The sequence below is a fragment of the Chiloscyllium punctatum genome, chromosome 44 (assembly GCF_047496795.1).
Source record: "Chiloscyllium punctatum isolate Juve2018m chromosome 44, sChiPun1.3, whole genome shotgun sequence".
Classification (NCBI taxonomy): Eukaryota; Metazoa; Chordata; class Chondrichthyes; order Orectolobiformes; family Hemiscylliidae; genus Chiloscyllium; species Chiloscyllium punctatum.
The window spans coordinates 60,512,262-60,533,004 of NC_092782.1; the positions used below are offsets into that span (position 1 = coordinate 60,512,262).

Sequence of the window (20,743 nt, forward strand, 5' to 3'; positions counted from 1 at the left end):
CTGGGTTCATTTCCCGCCTCGGGCAACTGTCTGTGTGGAGTTTGCACATTCTCCCTGTGTCTGCGTGGGTTTCCTCCAGGTGCTCCGGTTTCCTCCCACAGTCCAAAAATGTGCAGGTTAGGTGAATTGGCCATACTAAATTGCCTGTAGTGTTAGATGAAGGGATAAATGTAGGGGAATGGGTCTGGGTGGGTTGCTCCTTGGAAGGTCGGTGTGGACTTGTTGGGCCGAAGGGCCTGTTTCTATACTGTAAGTAATCTAAAACAGACTGTGTAGTAGACTTTCAAAATCTCACTCTGATTCCTCAACCATTAAGGTTGGGACAGCCCATCATCATGCCAGTCTGAGAGACAGCAGCATGATTAGCTGATAATGTTTCACAGATAACATCACTTGTATTCAACAATTAATTTGTCTATCTGTGTTATTAAACAAAATGGAACATATACAGTGACGTTTGTGTACCAAAGGTCAGATCATGTCCCTGTGTATTTTTTTGTGGAATAAGTTAATTTAACACTTAAGTAAGCAGAGTGAACTCCAGTTCATGAAAATTAAGCTGGAAAGCCTCAGTTAAGTAAAGATTTAAAAACTGAGATTTTTCTGGGATTGAGTCACTGGAATGAATGATATTAGGAAACAGATTGAAACCTTATTTTGATGTTTGCATTTTGTTATAACTTTAATGTGTAGCTCTGTTTTCTTTTTCTTGTGTAATAAAATGATGTTCTTTTATTAAGGAACATCTGCAGCCTTGTATGAAAATCTTTGTGACTAATCATCATAACCAACTGCAAAAATTAAATATATAATGTATCCATCTAAGTTAGCAGGTATGAGAAAATTCTAAAACAGAAAAAGTTGAAAATACTCAGCCTTGCAAACATAGTGTCTTTGAAAAGATTTGACAAATCATTTGTCCAGTAAAATCTGGCTTTTTCTTAAACTGGCTAACTGGTTCAGTAGCTTGAGAGGTACACAGTCTCCAGTAGGGCAGCACGGTGGCTCAGTCGTTAGCACTGCTGCCTCACAGTGCTAGGTATCCTGGGTTTGATTCCAGCCTTGGGCGACTGTCTGTGTGCAGTTTGCACATTCTCTCCATGTCTGCGTGTGTTTCCTCCCACAATCCAAACATGTGCAGGTTCGGTGAATTGACCATGCTAAATTGCCTATATGGATGTGTGGGTTGGGTGAATTAGTCTGGGTGGGATGCACTTCAGAAGGTTGGTGTGGATTTATTGGGCCGAAGGGCCTGTTTCCACACTATCAGGATTCCATAATTCCAGAGGTTGTTGATCAATTTATGTTACAACATTGTTTGCTTTGCACAATTAATATCACCAGAATTTTGTGGTTTTCACATTACTGACCAATGATTGACCAAATTGTTGGTGTGATGGTTGTTACTATAATGTTAATCTTACTTTTTTCCTTGTCTCCTTCTTTCTCTTTCGTACCCAGTTTAATTGTCTGAAATTCCTTATCACTGACTTCCCCGGTTTCTCAACCCTTCAGTCTCGTTGGTGAAGGAAACAGACAGATGGTCCCACTCTTCACTGAATTCCCAAACACCCCATTTCCTCCTTGGTAATTCACTGCGAGTTAAAGTTTTAGACAAACTCTAGGCATACATTTTCTATGATTTGGAGATGCCAGTGTTGGACTGGGGTGTACAAAGTTAAAAGTCACACTACACCAGGTTATAGTCCAACAGATTTAATTGGAAGTACTAGCTTTTGGAGCATCAGGCAACCATCTGATGAAGGAGCAGCGGTCCGAAAGCCAGTACTTCCAGTTAGACCTGTTGGACTATAACCTGGTGGTGTGATTTTTAACTTTATACATTTTCTAGTTAGAGTTTTATTTATGTCTCTATGACTATAACTATCTGCATACTATAAAACACAGCTACGTCCTGGCAGATTCTCCTTTATATGCATTTGAATATTCTTGCTAAAATCACAAAACTAAATTGAAAGTAAAAGCAGAACCTGTTTCTTCTGGTCCAAAGGTAGGGACATACCACAGCACCACCCTGTTTAGAGCATTTGTAACGAAAGAAAACTGAAGATTAAATTAAAATGTCACGGGGGGGGGGGGGGCGGAAATGTATCTTTGAATACAGTTAACTAATTAATTCACAACACGTGGTTGCTTTGTTTACTTCCATATCATTAATCAGCTCATACCTCCAGTAAATTATGATGCGGAAGTTAAAGATGAAGGGTGCAAAAAGCTGGATGTGCTCCAAAAAGGTCCAGCTCGTTATTCCAGGCATTGTCCTTTGAGTAGAGTTTCAATTTTGTATTTGCAGCAGTGCCAGCTACACTATTACCTACAGTTTAAAAGTTCCATTTTATACTAACTGCTTCATTGCAGAGCAGATGGACATTTGCTTACTCCTTTCACCACTACAAAAATGTGTTCTTCAGTGTGCAGGCAAATCCATAAGTTTATTATGTTGATCTGACTACATTCAAAATAAGGGCAAAGTAAAGCTGGGATTAAGGTAGTTATGGGTGTTGTCCATAAAGTTTGGAACCACAGGAGCATAGTAATAATCTGGAAAAGTTTCTGGACTATAATTCAGTTTGAAAGGGTTTAATGACCAACAAATTCAGTGCTATGAAACATGCATAATAGTTTTGCATTTGGATTTTGAAAGAGACGCAGATGAATATGAGTTAGTTCTGTGACCTCTTTTAAAATGTCAGAAAGTCATTATGGGTCAGTGACCTAATTGCACCAGTTCCAAACCTTGACTGCAGTCAGTGCTTGGCAGATGTCTGTAGTGTAAATGGCGATGTTTGTACACTTCAATTATGACAGGCAGAGTAAACAGAACAAAACCATTAGTCTTGTGTTGTCTTAGGTTCAGAAGAAAACATGAACTTAGTTTAAAATGGAAAACTTCTCTTGGCAGGAGTTTTTCAGTTCAGTTCAGGGGAACCTTCCAAAGTGTTTTCTAGTTCATGGGGCTCCCAAGCCAGGACAGTTTGTATTAGAAATCTTCAAGTTGTTAGAACTGAGAAAGGCTAGGCCATCAGAATTGTGAAAGGTTCATGACAGCAGAATGTGGGGTAAATTGTCTCAAAATTTCATGAAAGCCTCAGTTAAGTTTTAAAAACAGAGATAAGAGTGAGATTTTTCTGGGATGAGTCACTGAATTGAATGGTGTTGGCAAATGGGTTGAAACCTTATCTTGATATTTGTGTTAAGATCTTTACAAATATTATATAGCTCTGATTTCCTTTCTTTTGTGTAATAAAATTATGTCCTGTTGTTTAAAAAAAAATCTACAACCTCAAATGAAAATGTTTCAGTGACTAGCCATCACTGTAGTCAACTACAAAAATTAAATATATAATTGTCAATCTGGGATTTGACTTGTCCTACAATCAACTGGGATCATAACAATCACACAGCCTGTGTATGAATTTCAAAACAGAGACAATAAACTCTGGGATGATGCATTTGCAAGTCTTTAAAATGAATTATGCTGATTTTATATTGCTATTCTCACAGCTACCAAAACTTTTACACAAAAGGATTGGGAGATCTAGGGGTAAAATTGGTCTGTATTGATAGTGTGAGGTGTCGTCATTGCAAATTGGTAACCAGTTTTTCAATTCAGCAGTTTCAAGCCAAATGAAATGAAAGTCTTCAGTAAACTCTGAATTTCAGGGGCAAAAAAAGGAATCATCCAACAATTTATGATGAGTCTGGTCACATTGCTGGCGTAGACTGATTTCAATCTCCCAAACCCCATTGCTTTTAATACTTTTTCAGCAATCACTGTTCATGAATTTGCTATCCTATCTTTAATTATTATTTTCTCCCTTCTGTAATGGCTATTGCAAGTGTTCGTTACGCAGTGTCCTAAACAAAGAGACTGAAAGATCATTTTCTTCCAAAATGTAAAACCTTTATGGCAAGAAATAGAAGTTTGTGTAATTGTACTATTGCAACATTCTAAGCAAGATATTTTGATGCAACCTTTCCTAACAGAAGGATGTTGTGAAACTTGAAAGGGTTAAGAAAAGATTTATAAGGATGTTGCCAGATTGGAGGGTTTGAGCTACAGGGAGAGGCTGAACAGGCTGGGACTGTTTCCCTGGAGCATCGAGGCCGAGGGGTGACTTTACAGAGGTTTATAAAATCATGAAGGGCATGGATACGATAAATAGACACTGGGTGAGGGGTCTAGAACTAGAGGGCATATGTTTAGGGTGAGATGAGAAAGATATAAAAATGACCTATGGGGCAACTTTTTCATGCAGAGGGTGGTGTGTATATGGAATGAGCTGCCAGAGGAAGTGGTGGAGGCTGGTACAATCACATTTAAAAGGTGTCTGGATGGGTATATAAATAAGAAGGATTCAGTGGGATATGGGCCAAGTGCTGGCAGATGGGACAAGATTAGGTTAGGATATCTGGTTGGCATGAACGAGTGGGACCTAAGGGTCTGTTTCTGTTTCTAATGAACAGAATTAGAGTTCACCTCTATGACTCTAATTCTGGTATGGTTTTGAAGTGATCAGATTTAAATGACCACTCTGCTACGTGAATGGTTGACCTTTGCTCCAAGAAGAAATTTCTCAACCCTGTTCTTCCACTTTGTCCCTGTAACCCTTGATCCCCTTGACAATCAAGAATCTATTTATCTCTGTCTTAAATAAACTCACTGACCTTGCCTCCATAGCCTTCTGTGGCAATGAATTCCATAGATTCACCACTCACTGGTTGAAGAAGTTTCTCCTTATCTCCATTCTAAAATGTGGAGGTGCCGTTGTTAGACTCGGGTGACAAAGTTAAAACACCAGGTTATCGTCCAACAGGTTTATTTGGAAGTACTAGCTTTCAGAGTGCTGCTCCTTCATCAGGTAACTATTGGGGCAGGATCATAAGACACACAATTTATAGCAAAAGATCAGTGTTGTGCAATTAAAATGATACATTGAACAAACTAGATTGCTGTTAAGTTTTTCATGTTTTAGAATGGGTTACAGGTATCAGTTTATTAATATGTAAATCCCAGAACAACTTTTAAGTCATATTCTTGAGATAACTTAAGGTTTTATATTTAGGTATAGGTGACATTCAGCTCAGACAATGTATTAAAGTTGTACGGTTAGAGTCTGTCTGGATCCTAATTTTGACTCAGACTGGTTCTGTCAGCAGAGGCTGATAGCTAAGATCGGTCCCCATGAAGATGGCCTCAACCAGGATATTGGTTTCATGTCACACTACAAGTGACTGCACTACAGTCATACACACTCTGACATACTCTCACACTCACACAGACCCTTTCTTGTAAACACATTCCGTCTCAAGACACACGTATACACACCAATACACACACCCTCTCACAGGCTTATACTCCGTCACACTCAGGCACAAGCATGCCCACGCAAACACACACTCTCTCTTTTCCCCCCACCCCCTGCATGCACGCACGCGCACACACACACATACACACACAAGTCTATGGGGTGAATTTGCACTTGCAGAATTGTATTTTTGCTCAAAAAGCGCACAACCTGCAGCCAATCAATCCATATAACATTTTATAAACTCCTACTTTGGAGATAGAACCAGTCTGAATCAAGATTAGGATACAGACAGACTCTAACCTCACACCTTTAATATATTGTTTGAACTGAGATGTCACTTTTTTTTAAAACCATAAGTTATCGAGAGTGTGACTTAAAAGAAGTTTTTGAATTTACGTATTTTTGGGAAGCACCATTCTTACAATTTCTTGGTAATCTTTAGCTGAATGTTAATATTCATCAAGTGCCATTTTCCATCATCAACAGTAAAATTGCACTTCCAACAATTAACCAGAAGGAAAGAGTTTGTGGGTGGTATTATACATTCTAAAAAATATCTTTTCTATTAACATTTCCACAAAAGCAAACTTCAAATCTTTCCATCTCTCCTTCAGAATTGCCTTTTGTTTTGAGGGGCAGCGCTATTGTTGGGATTGGGTTTTGCAATCTGCATAATGCAAAGAAAAACTTGTATTTTTGCAGCCTCTTTCACAACTTCCAGGCATTTCAAAATGTGAAAGCGAATTTGTGCATACCAAATCCCAGAAACAGCAGTGTGCTAAGTACAAGAGAATCTGTAAAAAAAAAATTGCTGATCAGGGCTGATTCCCTTAGTCACCTTCAGAACAGTATAACATCTTTTAAGTCTACCTAGGGGAAGGTGACGGCAAAGTGGCAGTGTAATCCAGAAGTCTGGGTTAATGTTCTGAGGACATAAATTCGAATTTCATCACGGAGCGTTAGTGAAATTTGAATTCAATTGAGAAAGCTGAAATGAAAAGCTAGCTTAATGGTGACTGTGTAACTACTGTTGATTGTTGTAAAAACCCATCTAGTTCAGAAATGTCCTGGTGGGAAGGTATCTGTCACCTTTTACCTGGTCCAGCCTACACGTGATTCTCAATCGTTTGAAAAAATATGCATCTATTTAGCAATAAGCAGCATGGCTTTGTGTGGAGAAGGTCACATCTCTCAAACTTGATTTAGTTTTTTTTAAAGAAAATGACAAAGATGCGGGCAGTGCAGTAAATGTCTATACGGACTTTAACAAGGTCCCTCATGCCTAGTTGACACAAAACGTGAAGCCACATGGGATCTGCGGTGAGCTGGTAAGATGGATACGGAACTGGCTTAGTCACAGATGACAGCGAGTAGCAGTGGGAGGATATCTTTCAGATTGGAGCTCTGTGACCAGTGATGTTCCACATGGATCAGTGGGATCCCTGTTGTTTGTAATATATGTAAATAATTTGAAGGAGAATGTAATTGTCCTGATTAGTAAGTTTGCAGACAACACAAAGATTGGGGAAGCTGCAGATATTGAGAAGGATTGCCAGAGGATACAGCAGGACGTGGGCTTGAGACTTGGGTGGAGAAATACCAGATGGAGTTTAATCTAGACAAATGTGAGGTGATGTATTTTGGAGATCTGTTGCAGGAGAGATACAGTAAATAGCAGAACCCTTTGTAGCATCAACATTGAAGAGAGCTAGGCATACAGTCCATAGCTCCCTGAAAGTTGCAACACAAGTGAATAAGGTGGTCAAGAAGGCACAATGCGTGCTGCCTTTAGTGGTCAGGGCATACAGTATGAAGATTGACAAGTCATTTTGCAGCTGTATAGAACTTTAGTTAAGCCACATTTGGAATATTGTGTACAGTTCTGGTCATCACACTACTGGAAGGATGTGGATGCTTTGGAAAGGGTATAGAAACAAGATGTTGCTTGGTTTGGAGGGTATCAGTATGAGGAGAGATTAGACAAGCAGGGTTTGCTTTCACTTGGAACATTGAAGGTTGAGGGGCAACCTGATAAAAGTTTACAAAATTATGAAAGGCATGGATAGAATGGAGTCCTTTTCCTAGGGTAGAAATGTCCATTACAAGGGAACATAGGTCTAAGGTAAAAGGGTGTATGTTTAAAGGAGATGTGAGAGGGTTTTTTTACACAGAGCATGCTAAATGCCTAGAATTCACTGCCGGAGGTGCTGATAGAGGCAGATACAATGGTAACATTTAAGAGGTATCTTGAAAGATATCTTAATATGGAGGGAAGAGAGGGATGCAGACAGTGTGGAGGCAAAATGTTTTTAGTATAGAAAGGCATCACATGTCATTGTAGTTTTGATGAGCTGAAGGGCCTGTAGCTGTGCTGTACTGTTCTTTGCCACTTTGTTTCCATTACACTTCCCATTTAATCCTAAACCTCTTCCGCACCTCCATCAATACATGTGCAATAACAATTGTTCTGGGAAAACAAAATCTGATCAAATATTGTAATTGCGTCTTAATATGGAATATTACTTGATATTCTGTAACTCGGTGGTAAACATGGTGATACCACCTGAAAATATCTGCCTGGTAGCAGTTGTCATCATTTTTTAGTATCAAATATGTTTTCTCTGAATCCCAATGTGATGTGTTAATATTAACAGAATAAAAACTTGGAGAAAATCAATGATCTATCTATTGACCTGGATGTAGCTAAAAGAACAATGGAAGCAAATCAGCAAGCCATTGTTGAACTAACGAGGACTGTTGAACAACAAGCAGACAACCTAAAAGCTCAGGTTAGATTTTGAAATTTCTTTGAAAGAAAACTGCAGTTAAGATGTACTAATTATTATTTTTACCTTTTGAGGAATGTTTTGTTAGCCACTCCATGTCTGTTTCTAATCTTGTTGATTAAAATACAATTTGCATCTTAACTTTCCATCTGTTAGTATTGCTTAGAGCACAAGAGTAGCTCAGTTCATCAGCTGAACAAAGGATTGCTAAAAAGCCAAAGAAACTGAGTGGGGTAATTTATTGTAATAAAGCTGATCTAAAACTTATGCCATTTTGTCGCACTTAGGTTTATTTATAAAAGGAGAAAAGGAAAGCAATTTGTTTTTCCTCTCAATTTTATTTGCCATTGTTAGCTGGTTGGATTGTTGTGAAAGTTCAATTTGGTTATTACCTCTGTGTTAAGTATGCATGTCTTTTGTCCTGCTTTCTTTATGCAGCACGCAAACAATGCTGATTTAGCCGATATCTCAAATCAGTTAGAAATGGCTGAGAAAGCCTTGGTGGAAAAGCAGCAAAAGATTGATGAAATGAAGCAGACAATTATAAAACAAGAAGAGGAAATAGAAACTGTGGCTGTGTTCCGAGCACAGGTGAAGTGGTATTTTTCTTATTCAGAAGCATTTAAAATTGTATTGAGCTTCATTTTTTTAATATTCGAGTGGCATTTACTGTTGTTGAATCTCCTTCCATCAATATCCCAAGCATTACCAATAACCCAAAACATAACTGAGCCAGATGTATCAATACTATGACTACAAGGTGAGATTGTGGAATTCTGTGACAGGTAGCTCACCTCTTGACTCCCTAGTCACTATCTGACATTACAAGACACAAGTTAAAATTGTGACAGAATACTCTCCACTGGCCACAAGAAGCCCAAAATGATCCAGAACAAAGCAGACCCACAGGAGTGGCACCCAATCCACTATATTAATGTTCACTCCTTTCAATACCGACACACTGTGGTACAAGCTGCACTCCAGCAACTCTCCAAGGTTTATTTAACAACATCTTCCAAAGCTGCGAACTCTACAACTGAGAAGAAGGGCAGCAGTTGCCTAGGAGACGCACCATCTGAAAATTCCCCTCCAAGTTGCATACTTGTTATGGACCCTCTCAAAACATTTCAAGAAAGTAGCCGGAATCCTAACTTCGCTCGTTGTTTTAAGCAGGTCAAGTGGATATTCCAGGAGTGATACAGCTGGTCCAACCACTGAGTTTTAAACAGAACAATTTGCAAGATTACCAAATGAAACACAAACAAAAGAGAACAGAATACAGAATAATAACCGATTCAAAAACCCAACCGATTATCCCAGTTTAATGATGCTGTTTCAAATACTTGTACCAATCCCCATAAACACCCCTTTGCCAAAAAAAGGAAAAATTCAACACAGGTTTTTACAGGAGAGAGGGAGGATCAGCATTAACCTGCTTCTTTGGGTTCAGCAGCTTCACAACTGATTGCTTGCTAAAACCAAACCAGAGAAAAACTGAGGTGGGAGAACTGTCCACTACACTTTTATTGTATAAGTGTTTTTTGAAAAAAAACTTTAAAGGTTCTTCATTTAGATCAACCCCAGAAGTTTCAAAAACTGTGTCTCTACAACCTGGGGGAAAAAACCCAAGGACAACATAACCTTGTTAAAGGAGCAGCATCGTCACAAACTAAATTCCATTACTTTTAATGGCACTGGGTCAAAATTCTGACATTCCTTTTTTGTCAGCACTATGGGTGTTCCTACACTACATGAACTCAAATGATTCAAAATGTTTGCTGCATTTGAGTGAAATTAGGAATGGCAATAAATATTTGCATTCCTTATTACCACCATATTCCAAGAATGAATTAAAACACAGTCTTGTACTTTGTGCCAAAAGCCATCCCTACACTCCAACTGAACTCTCCCTCCCAATCAACAAAATGTTGCCTTGGGTGGAAAATATTTAGCAATGTATCATTATTCCAAGATTGAACTGCTGGTGTAATGTGCTGAATGGAAATGAGTACAATTGCAACATTTAAAAGGCATCTGGATGAGTATATATAAAGCAAGGGTTTGGAGGGATATGGGCTGGGTGCTGGCAAGTGGGACTAGATTAGGTTGGGATATCAGTCACTGGCTGAAAGGGTTAATTTGCTCATGAAAGAAAATGCAAAGATGAAGGAGGAACTGGATGCATTTAGCAGGTATTTCATGATGTCTTGAAGAAAAACTTGACTCAAAAATATATTGCAAGATTTTGCATTGAATATTTATTGTCAGTGGAATGTGATGATCACTGATATGATCACCATTTATCCTGTATGCTTAATGGACGAGTTGGACCGAGGGGTAAGTTTCCATGCTTTAAATCTCTATGACACAAGATCGTGTGTTGTAATCATAATTGTATATTTTCAAAAATGCTAATTACCATGAGGGCAACGCTGCAAACCAACAGGTGAGTAGAACGTCTACTTAATGTACACATGATAGGGTTCCTGCCTGCTCATTGCATGGTTTTAATTCTTTGGTTTCATTTTAAGTTGGAATGTCAACAGTGTGTACCTGTTTTGAATGGATGTGGGGTAGTATTCGGTTGAATATCAAATAAAAGTTAAGTACTGTTAATGTGCATTAGAAGTCAGCAGCAGACACAAATGAAGCCAAGTTATTGAAAAAGTAGCCAGTTATGGTTATTGAAATTTTTTTATTCAGTCACTGGCTGGGCCAGCATTTCTTGCCCATCATGAGTTACTTTTTAAAAGAGTAAGCTGCCTTCTTGAATTTTTGCACTCCATGTGCTTTGGTTAGAAAAAGTATAGGTGTGGTTTATAAAATAGGAAAACTTGTGCTGCTGTAATAGGTCTGGCACATATAATGAGAATCGTCAAAATGTTTGGAAGCAAGGAAGGCACTGTTTAATCAACCCGAAACTTCGATTCTCCTGCTCCTTGGATGCTGCCTGATCTGCTGCGCTTTTCCAGCAACACATTTTCAGCAATGTTTAATCAACTGTCCAGAGCTAGACCAGAAACACATTGTCAGACAATAGCTAAGTACAACTCTATTATGTTTTATGTCAACTTTGCAATTAAATGCCAGCAGTGAATACCAACTCTAGAAGCTCAGTTCTTCAAGCATTTATTCTATGTGTGAAGATTGCTACGGTCTTGAGAAGAATTAGAAGAGCCAGGAGGAGACATGAGAAGTTGTTAGCGGATAGGATCAGGGTATACCCTAAGGCTTTCTATAGGTATTTGAGGAATAAAAGAATGACGAGAGTAAGATTAGGGCCAATCAAGGATAGTAGTGGGAAGTTGTGTGTGGAGTCAGAGGAGATAGGGGAAGCACTAAATGAATATTTTTCAACAATGTCATTTTCTAGAGTGAATAATGTTGTCGAGGAGAATACTGAGATACAGGCTACTAGACTAGGGTGGGATTGAGGTTCACAAGGAAGAGGTATTAGAAATCCTGCAGAGCGTGAAAATAGATACATCCCCTGGGTCAGATAAGATTTATCCTAGGATCCTCTGGAAAGCCATGGAGAAGATTGCCAAGCCTTTGGCATTGAGCTTTAAATCGTCATTGTCTACAGGAATAGTGCCAGAAGACTGGAGGATAGCAAATGTGGTTCCCCTGTTCAAGAAGGGGAGTAGAGACAACCGTGGTAATTATAGACCAGTGAGCCTTACTTCAGTTTTTGGTAAAGTGTTGGAAAAGGTTATAAGAGATAGGATTTAAATCATCTAGAAAAGAATAATTTGATTAGGGATAGCCAGCATGGTTTTGTGAAGGGTAGGTCGTGCCTCACAAACCTTATTGAGTTCTTTGAGAAGGTGACGAAACATGTAGATGAGAGTAAACCGATTGATGTGGTGTATATGGATTTCAGCAAGGCGTTCGATAAGGTTCCCCACAGTAAACTATTGTACAAAATGCGGAGGAATGGGATTGTGGGAGATATCGCAGTTTGGATCAGTAATTGGCTTGCTGAAAGAAGACAGAGTAGTTGATGGGAAATGTTCATCCTGGAGTCCAGTTACCAGTGGTCAGTGTTGGGTCCACTGCTGTTCGTCATTTTTATAAACTACCTGGATGAGGGCGTAGAAGGGTGGGTTAGTAAATTTGCGGATGACGCTAAGGTCAGTGGAGTTGTGGATAGTGACGAAGTATGTTGTATGTTACAGAGAGACATAGATAAGCTGCACAGCTGGGCTAAGAGGTGGCAAATTGAGTTTAATGCGGACAAGTGTGAGGTGATTCACTTCAGTCAGAGCAACTGGAATGCAAAGTACTGGGCTAATGGTAAGATTCTCGGTAGTGTAAATGAGCAGAGAGATCTCGGTGTCCATGTACACAGATCCTTGAAAGTTGCCATCCAGGTTGACAGGGTTGTTAAGAAGGCATACAGTGTTTTAGCTTTTATTAATAGAGGGATTGAGTTCCAGAACCATGAGGTTATGCTACAGCTGTACAAAACTCTGGTGCGGCCACACTTGGAGTATTGTGTACAGTTCTGGTCACCGCATTATAAGAAGGATGTGGAACCTTTGGAAAGGGTGCAGAGGAGATTTACTAGGATGTTGCCTGGTATGGAGGGAAGGTCTTACGAGGAAAGGCTGAGGGACTTGAGGCTGTTTTAATTAGAGAGAAGAAGGTTAAGAGGTGACTTAATAGAGACATATAAGAGAATCAGAGGGTTAGATAGGGTGGACAGGGAGAGCCTTTTTCCAAGTATGGTGACAGCGAGCACGAGGGGGCATAGCTTTAAGTTGAGGGGTGATAGATATAGGACAGATGTCAGAGGTAGTTTCTTTACTCAGAGAGTAGTAAGGGTATGGAATGCTTTGCCTGCAACAGTAGTAGATTTGCCAACTTTAAGTACATTTAAGTCGTCATTGGACAGGCATATGGACATACATGGAATAGTGTAGGTGGGATGGGCTTCAGATTACTATGACAGGTTGGCGCAACATCGAGGGCTGAAGGGCCTGTACTGCGCTGTAATGTTCTATAATTATAAAAGTATATAAGCATTACTCATTCATTTTGCTAATTTTAGTAAAATCAATAAGCCTGTCTTGAAACTGACAGAAGCAAAACATACAGGAAATCTTATTATTCAAGGTGAGCACTTTCAGAGCATTAATTACAAAACACCTCCATTGTTATGGGTTGAAATTCAAGCATTATATCCCAAAATCATACAGGACTAGAATTTGATAACTTTAGGATTGTACGAAATTATGTGCAAATTGTATTTAGGTAATACAGATTTAAATTTGGTACTAATTGGCTAGTGTGGCAGCTCACAATATTGAATGCATGTTTACAATAAATGTTATTGTTGCTGTTACTTCTGTTTTCCGGTAGGCTGATGTTTATAGTGCAGATTTCCATGCTGAAAGAGCAGCCCGAGAAGCAATTCATGCAGAAAAGGAATCACTCGCTGAAAGGGTGAATTTGCTCATGAAAGAAAACACAAAGATGAAGGAGGAACTAGATGCATTTAGCAGGTATTTCATGATGTCTTGAAGAAAAACTTGACTCAAAAATGTATTACAAGATTTTGTCTTGAATATTTATTGTCAGTGGAATGTGAAGATCACTGATAAGATCAGCATTTATCCTGTATACCTAATTGCTCTCAAGGGGTCAAGCTGCTATTGTGAACTGCTTCAATATTGAAGCACTCTTTGCAATTATAGTTTAAATTACAAGAAATCTCAATGTTGTTTTCACTTAAAGGGAAACAAACAGGGAACAAAATCATCATTCCAAGAATTTTTGAAAAATTTAACAAATGTTGTGTTGCTGCTGTAACATATTCACAAGTAAAAGAAATTAAGAATGTAAGCGAGGAGTGTAAATTTTGAAGCATTAGGTTGACTAATTGGGTAGTGTCCTAGACTCGGCCATTTTCAGCTGCTTCGTCCATAACCACCTTTCTTTGTAAGGTTGGAAATTGAAAAATTCACTGATGATTGAATAATGTTCAGCACAATTCACAACTCCTTGAATACTGAAGTAGCCCACGTCCGTATGGAGCAACACTTGGACAACATCCAGCTTGAACTAATAACTGCAAGTAACATTTGTGCTACACGAATGCCAGATAATTACCATCTCCAACAAGAGAAAATCTAACCATTCCCCGAGCATTGCTGTATTTCACCTTTCAACATCCTGGGTTTTACTATTGACCAGAAACTGAACTGAACTAACAATATAATTACTGAGACTACAAGAGCAGGTCAGAAGCTAGGAATTCTGCCATGAGTAACTCATTCCTTGGTTCTCTGATGTTTGTCCACATCTAAAAAGCAAGAGTCAAGACTGTGATGAAATTTGCTGCACATGCTAGGATAGGGACAGAAAAACAACAGTCAAGCTCAACACTATCTAAGACAAAGCAAATGTCATGGTCAATATTGATTTCCTTCATCAGTGGTGCATACCGTCTACAAGATGACTGCACAAATTTGACAAAGATCCTGAGACAACACCTTTCGACCTCACTTGCCACTAAGGAAGTCAAGGGCAGCTGATACATGAGAACACCATCCAAATGTTCCCCTCCAAGCCATTCACCATCCTGATTTGGAAATCTATCGCTGTTCCCTCACTGTCACTGTGTCAGAATCCTGGAACTCTCTCCCTCACAGTCTTGTAGATGTCCCTAAAAGATGCACGTCATTCATGCACAGCACCATGTCTGAGGCCAATGTAATAGATCAGGCCAAAAGATTTGTCTCCATCATTCACGTAATGTCACACAAACCAGCCAGCAGCCACATGGAGAACAAGATATTTCAGTGTAAGATTATAACCAAGATTTGTATTAGACTTGATGAGGCTTAATTAACAAATGTAAGATAAGCATTGGTTTCTCAGAAGAGAATTATCATGTTAATTTTATAACACTAACTAGAATATTTCAAATAAACATGTTCTTGCATTAATGTTTCTCATATGAAAACATCTATACTTATTTCTGGCATGAATTAATATAATCATTTTAAAAATAAATATCATTTATTACTCTGAGTTAGACAGAAGCAACAAAATAATAGTAGTTTCCATAAGCTCCTTTATTTCTGAGTTTTTCTTTATAGTGGCAAGGGAAATTGGTTGGGGTAGGATAGGTGATGGTCCATAGGCTCTCTTGTCCTGTCTAATTGGGGATGAAAAGGTTTGAGAATCGCTGGTCTGTATCAAATTGCATTGTTCTACATAAATTATGGTAAATGCTAACCTGTTAAAGTTGTTTGTCTGAACTTGTAACTGTATGAAAACAGTTATTGCAGAACAAACTAAAAAGTTGTCTATGCTTAATGTATCAAGAACAAACGGGGAACATGACATTTTACAGTAGTTCTTCTAATATACACTTTCCTTGCTTCATTCTGTCTGTACCTTGCTATCTAAGATGGAGAATGAATGGATAGAAATCAGTGTGTGGATGCTGGGTCACTGAAATATATGAAAATATAGATAATTCCTTGATATTTCAAAATTCTAACAGCTATGCTGAGCTGGTACAAAAGGGGAGTTAAGGACTGTGGCAGATCACCACAATCTTGTTGAATGCAAAGCAGACTTAAGGCATGAATGGCCTACTCCTGCTTTGATTTCTTATAGTCTAACATCAATCAGCAAGATCTCTTAGGTAAAAGAAATTATTTAAGATGTAAATGATAAATTTAGTCAGCTGCCAAAGCCCAGTAAAGTTCAATTGAATCATTTTAGTTTTTTTTCAATCGACAATGAAATATTGACTGGTACTATTTTATGTTCAACATTTGTAAAACTTTAAACTGTGATTCAAAATAACATGTACTATGCTGTTTAAATGATCTTAGTCTTTAAGGTTCACAACTAATGTACTATCTCATAATCCTTGTTTCACTGATACCTGAAAGATTGACTTCTCAAATGTTTAATTGAATTTACAGGCAGTCTTTGATTGAATTGCAGCGCCGTCATAGCAATCTAGGGGCTGAGGACAATGTAGCAATGCAGCAACCGGTTCAACGAGGTAAAAGCTTTGTTTTAAATTTAAATCAGCTGTGATCCTGTATATTACCAAGGATCTATGTTTGCAGTTCTTGAGACTTGGAGCTCAGCTTGAGTTTCAGGTTGTAAGTTTGCTTGCTGAGCTGGTAGGTTTGTTCTCAGACATTTCGTCACCATGCTGGGTAACAACATCAGTGTGCCTCTCGTGAAGCTTCACCTTCACTAGAAGCTCACTGATATTACCCAGCACGGTACCGAAATATCTGAGAACAAACCTACCAGCTCAGCGAGCAAACTTACGACCTGAAGGAACTAATGCGTTTGTCACAATCTTATAAGTTTGATATTGTAAATTAGACAAGACCATTATCAGTCTAGAGTATTAGAGTGGAGGTTTTATTTTTAAATTTCTTCCATGGAACATGGGCATCATTGGCAAGGCCAGCATTTCCCATCCATAATTGTCTTTGAAAGGAGTGGAATGTTCCGCCATTTCAGATTCAGCCACATTGATGTGAATCTGAAATCACCTTTAGTCCACAGTAGGTAAAGATGGTAGATGGCCTTCAAAAAGAAAGTTGGTGTTGTACTCTCCCTTGTTGGTTGTTAATTGTTACTGTTTAGTTTTAGTATTTACTTTGGTAAATAAGTACTCGTTTGTGGTCAAATGGGTTTGTAGTGAATATCAAAAAAGAAAGATGAGTTCTTGCTGATTTTGCGATGGGTTTCCCAAACAAAGGTACAGGGTTCTGGATGTATTTTTGTGATGTGGTGGAAGGGTTCAAATCCATCTGCTCTAGAGATATGTTGTGATATATCTAAACAGGTTGGTTTTTAAAAAGAAACTGGGTTCTTTGGCTGATCTCTGTGTACAAATAAGGATGTGTTTTTAGAGGCTCTTGTGGCACAGTGGTAGTGTCCCTATCTCTGGACCAGAAAGCCTGGGTTCAAGTCCCACCTACTTCACATTTGTGCCATAACATGTCTGAACAGATTGATTGAAAATATGAAGAGCTAGGTTCTTAGGTACGTAGAGTCATAGAGATGTAGAGCATGGAAACAGACCCTTCAGTCCAACCCGTCCATGCCGACCAGATATCCCTACCCAATCTAGACCCACCTGCCAGCACCTGGCCCATATCCCTCCAAACCCTTCCTATTCATATAACCATCCAAATGCCTTTTAAATGTCGCAATTGTACCAGCCTCCACCACTTCCTCTGGCACCTCATTCCATAAACGTACCACCCTCTGCATGAAAAAATTGCCCCTTAGGTCTCTATCTTTCATCTCTCACGCTAAACCCATGCCCTCTAGTTCTGGACTCCCCCCACCCTAGGGAAAAGACTTTTGTCTATTTATCCTATCCATGCCCCTCATGATTTTATAAGCCTCTATAAGATCACCCCTCAGCCTCTGACGCTCCAGGGAAAACAGCCCCAGCCTATTCAATCTGTCCCTATAGCTCAAATCCTCCGACCATAGCAACATCCTTGTAAATCTTTTCTGAACACTTTCAAATTTCACAACATCTTTCCAATAGGAGGGAGACACATGTGGCGGTGTCCCACCTACTTCACATTTGTGCCATAACATGTCTGAACAGATTGATTGAAAATATGAAGAGCTAGGTTCTTAGGTACGTTAGGTACGTTCTTGGAGCCAAGTTCAAGTCCCATCTGCCCAAAAGGTCTGTTTCCTTGTTGTATGATTGGGTGTTGCAACTTGTATTTAACAGGTTGATTTTTTTTTTTGAAAGTATCATTCAGGTCTCTAATGGCACTGTAGTAGCTCTCCTACCTCTGGGTTCGAATCCTACCTGCTTCAGATATGTGTCACAACATCCCTGAATCGGTTGATCATTAAAAAGTCTTACCTTTGAAGCTTTGTTAGGCACGCAGGCAGTGCAGACACTGGAGTGTATTATCTCCCCCTCTGACATCATTAGATTTAATTCCCTTTCTTGTTTCCCCACCATTTTGCTTGTAAATTGTTTGTTTAGTTAATAATTTGAGAGAGTTAGTGATAGGCTTTTCAAAAGGAAAAGAGCCAATTGGCTTCAAGACTGGGAATGCAATCCAAAGGAAAGAATGGAAACTGGTATTTTTAAAAATTATTTATTCATGGGATGGGGACATTGCTGGCCAGGCAGCATTTATTGCCCATCTCTAATTGCCCAGGGGGCAGTTGACAGTTAGCCACATTGCTATGGGTCTGGAGTAACATGTAGGCCAGACCAGGTAAGGCTGGCAGTTTCCTTCTCTAAAGGACATTAGTGACAATCAGTAATAAATTCATGTTGTCATTAGGCTGTTTAATTCCAGATATTTATTGAATTCAAATTCCACCATCTGCCGTGGCAGGATTCGAACCTGGTTCCCCAGAACATTATCTGCATCTCTGGGTTAACAGTCCAGCGATAATACCACGAGGCCCCAAATAATAGAACTTCGTAAATCTGTTTTTTTTTTGCTGCAGAATTCAACAAATGAATATCGTTGTGTTAAACATGCACGGTCTTATATTTTGCAAGTTGTATGATATGTGTATGATATATTACTGTACCTTAACTGTTGTTTTAATTCTGCTCATCAGGACCTGACAATCTTGCTTGGAACCTGCAAGGGGTTCTGCCGGAACATGCTTGTCCAAAGTGTGGTACCATCTTGCCTGACATAGATACCCTACAAATACATGTCATGGATTGTATCATATAAGCAGAAGATTTAACTAACCACTGTTATGGTTCTTACAGCTATGCAAACATATTGAATTTGTTGTTGCCTTATTGGAGGATGGAGGAGAAAGGATGCTGATTTGTAATTACTTTTATGGAATTTCATTTCAAACTGTAATTGTAAAATTAAGTGTTTTGTTGTTTAGCACAACGCTTCCCAATTTTGTTCTCACTATGACCCCATTTCACCGTTTGAAAATAGTCATGACCTTTTGGGAACTGAGAGATAGCCAGGGGCCTTATACTGGGAGAGAGGGGCACAGCTGTTATAACTCAGTGGCCATTGGTGCTTCAGAGCTTGTGACCCACTGAGGTCCTGACCACATTTTGGAAAGTCCTGATCTCATACTGCTTTAATATTTGCTACGTGAAAGTAGTGCTAATTTATCTTTACAAACTTAATTCTAAGAATAATGCACCAAAGGATTTCTCATTTTTCAATAATAGCTTCAGAGTTTGCATATTACAGAGCTATTTATTTCCTGCAGGTTTGTTGGTGAGTTACTGGGCACTTTTTCCGCAAGTGTTTTGGGTTATAAGTAAAAACAGTTGGGTAAAATGGGGCAGATCTAATCTACGTTTCAGAGGAGACATACAATTTTCTTCAGTACAAATCTGAATCATTCCAAGTCTCTCAATCTTTCGGTATAATTACACTCAATTAGGTAGGGGGTAAAATTGAGCATATACCGCCATGTTTCCTGACTGATGTGACAGGTTAATTTCTTTGCCAAAGGCTAAATATTCTGGTTAAGTCCCACTTGAAGAATTCATTTATCAAGAATAAAACAATTGAAATGCTTACAATCTTTATATTGAGTAGTATACTGGGTCATGTATTGATTGATATTTCTGGGCATAGGTATAATGAAGAAATAAATATTCCTCTCAGGGATGCCTGCTGACTTATCCCACGTGAACGTTAATTGAGTCACTTGTTATCCACTTCTCTTTTTTTTTGACCACCTCACTGAATAGTGCTATGGGAAAGTCCAGAGGAAAACAAAGTTAAAGCAGCAGTGGAAATCATTCCGTGACTAACTCTGAGCTTCGCTAAGTGTTTATTTTCAGAGCTTAGGAGCATTAGTCAAAAATAATTTTCAGAGATATTAGGTAGGAGGTTAAAAAAGCAAGGTAGCTAAAGTAGTATATCAAATGAGGTGCAAAACGCAAACTAAGTTTCTGAATATTACACTTGGTGATTGTATTGAGTTTTAAAGATAGTAATTAATAAAATGTCTTGTCAGGATTTTTTTTGTTTACGCAAATAATTTTAGTAAAGCTATACTGGCTAATTCAATTGTTGTATTAAGCTGAATTCATGCTAAGATTAAGTTGTTTGTCTATAAAATATAATAATTAGGCACTTTATTTACTATATCTGATAAATGCAGGCAGTTTTAATCTGCAAAATTACTGAATGTCAAAGGATGGTTTGAGAACTGAAATAAATATTTATCGTGTCTATTCAGATTGTGGCTTGCTTTATAATTCCTGAAGTGAAATAGGCTTTCTCCAATATATTAGACACACATGATCAAGGTATGAAGCATCTCTCAGAGATGTTATGTCACCCCAGGGGGTTTGATGGAAATTACACCAAAATACCTTCTGATGCTACTATACTCAGCCTTGTAGATTGACCAAGGAAGAGACTGGATGCAGAAAAGCAGAGAGAGCATTGATAATAATTGATTCTGAAGTTCTTGGAAAATGTGAACTGCATGGCCCATTACCAAGAATTTCAAAATGCTGTACTTGACCGATATTGTGATTCTCTTTTCAGTAACAGCAATAGCAAAAAAATTGCAATGGTAAGTGAATGTATACAGCATATCTCCCATGAACCTATTCAGAAAACAAACATTTTATCACTTCCC

At 38.7% G+C, this 20,743-nt stretch overlaps 1 protein-coding gene across 4 annotated transcripts in view; it reads left to right on the top strand.

Moving 5' to 3' along the window:
- optn (optineurin) overlaps positions 1-20,330 on the top strand; it is a 43,239-nt gene extending 22,909 nt beyond the window's left edge. For all 4 annotated transcript variants that reach the window (XM_072563038.1, XM_072563040.1, XM_072563039.1 and 1 more), the window contains 5 exons: positions 7,988-8,122; positions 8,558-8,710; positions 13,484-13,626; positions 16,066-16,148; positions 18,722-20,330. In XM_072563038.1, coding sequence (XP_072419139.1) covers positions 7,988-8,122; positions 8,558-8,710; positions 13,484-13,626; positions 16,066-16,148; positions 18,722-18,843 — 636 coding nt within the window. In that variant the 3' untranslated portion in view covers positions 18,844-20,330. The remainder of the gene's footprint in view (positions 1-7,987; positions 8,123-8,557; positions 8,711-13,483; positions 13,627-16,065; positions 16,149-18,721) is intronic.
- The last annotated feature ends 413 nt before the right edge of the window (positions 20,331-20,743 follow it).